A 1,618-nucleotide genomic window follows, 5' to 3' on the forward strand; every position below is an offset into this window, starting at 1 on the left:
GCGTGCCTGTAATCCCAGTTACTTGGGAAACTGAGGCAGGAGAATTGCTTGAATCCGGGAGGCAGAGGTTGCAGTGAGCCAAGATCGCGCCATTGCACTCCAGCATGGGCAACCAGGGTGAGATTCTGTCTTAAATTTTTTTTTTTTTAATGAGGTTAATAACTGTGAGTTCCTTGTAGGGATGTGTGATCATTCATTGAGCCGAAATACGGGAAGTATTTAACCCTTGACACGGGGTAAGCACTAGGTGAGTATGGCAGTTGCTACATTTATCTCCTTGGTTTCTGGTTGGTTTTTACCCTTTTGTACCCCAATCCCAGACCCCCACACTGTCAGCTACCAGAAAGCAGAAGCCATATTCATGTTTACATTCCCAGTGCCTTATCTATGGATTGGCACATGGGAGGTTCCCCCAAATGTGACTGGTGAATGGGGGGCTTTGTTCCAGACCACTGATGCACCCTCCATGGCTGAATGGAAATTAGAATCCCCACCTGAGTTACCTCAGGTATTTCCATTTGTAGATTACAGGAAAGTTTCCCGTGCTCTTACGAAAAGGAAGCTCATGGTCACCAGGCACTATACCTAGTACTTTCATGGATGCTATTCAGTTTAACCTTCTCCTAAATGCCTGCTCTTATTGTGCAGGTAAGGAAACAACTTCAGAGAAGTTAAGCAACTTGCCCAGGACAACACAGCTATTCAAAAAAGAGGTAATATTTGAGTTCAGGGCTGGGTGCCCCCAAGCCAGCACACCTTCTTACTTGTTACTCATTTGTAAATTCCATGGTGGGTGGAGGACATATCCTGGAGAGGGTATTGAGTGGTTCGGGAGTTACTAAAACCGCTCTTGCTTCACACATAGCTGATGCTGAGTCCTTCAGAAGAGTGCCTGTGCATTTAAAAAATGCAGAGAAGTGTTCAGAGCCTGCTGGGGAAGCAGGGAGTTGCTATTTCTGTTCAAGGCAATGAGTGAGGTTGGGCCTTCCCAGAATTCATTTGGAATCACCCTAGAGAAGGCTGGTGGCTTGCAAGATACTGGATCTTGCTGGCTCAGCTAGGCACAATGCAAGGTGGTATACATAAATGGTTTCACTGACTCCTGGAAGGATGCCCAGGCCGGGACCCTCATTATGAGTTGCAAAAAAAGGAAAGGGGAACCCTCAGAGGGAAGGCAGGAACAAGAGCTCATGGCCAGAGGTGTGGAGCTGCATTGAAATCCTCTTGAGTGGGATGCCCAGGCTTCCCCACCAGATCCCAGAAGCTCAACATAGTATCCTGATGTCCTGACTGGCTCTGCAGAAGCCCAGGTGTCACTCTGGGTGAGTGGGCTCAGATCCTCCACACTCTTCATCCTCCAGGCACTCTAGGTATCCCCCATTCTCTGGGTGGGGACAGCTTTCTGGTTGAGCTGGGTGAGGGTGATCATAGCCAGCAATCCTGACTGGGCCTTCAGTTCTTGATCCCCAGTACAGGCAGGGGCCACAGGGCGCCCTGATGCACAGAGGCTCACCGGCTGCTCAAGGTCTCCTCCCACATCCACCTACATCCTGACTCAGTGCTGAATTGTGACACTCTGGAGGACAAGGCTGGTGCTCCCAGTGTGTACCTGCCTTCC

At 49.6% G+C, this 1,618-nt stretch overlaps 1 protein-coding gene across 1 annotated transcript; it reads left to right on the plus strand.

Annotated features, from left to right (window-relative positions):
- Positions 1-656: 656 nt before the first annotated feature.
- LOC105522844 (chromosome unknown open reading frame, human C7orf65) lies at positions 657-1,290 on the plus strand (the record flags this gene model as incomplete). The annotated part of the gene is given in 5 exon segments (XM_011957438.1): positions 657-689; positions 691-736; positions 866-892; positions 895-1,142; positions 1,144-1,290. Coding segments are annotated over 5 exon segments (501 nt in total), but the record flags the coding sequence as incomplete, so codon positions are not given.
- Between the last annotated feature and the right edge of the window lie 328 nt (positions 1,291-1,618).

This window comes from Colobus angolensis, unplaced genomic scaffold (assembly GCF_000951035.1).
Source record: "Colobus angolensis palliatus isolate OR3802 unplaced genomic scaffold, Cang.pa_1.0 Scaffold4415, whole genome shotgun sequence".
Lineage (NCBI taxonomy): Eukaryota > Metazoa > Chordata > Mammalia > Primates > Cercopithecidae > Colobus > Colobus angolensis.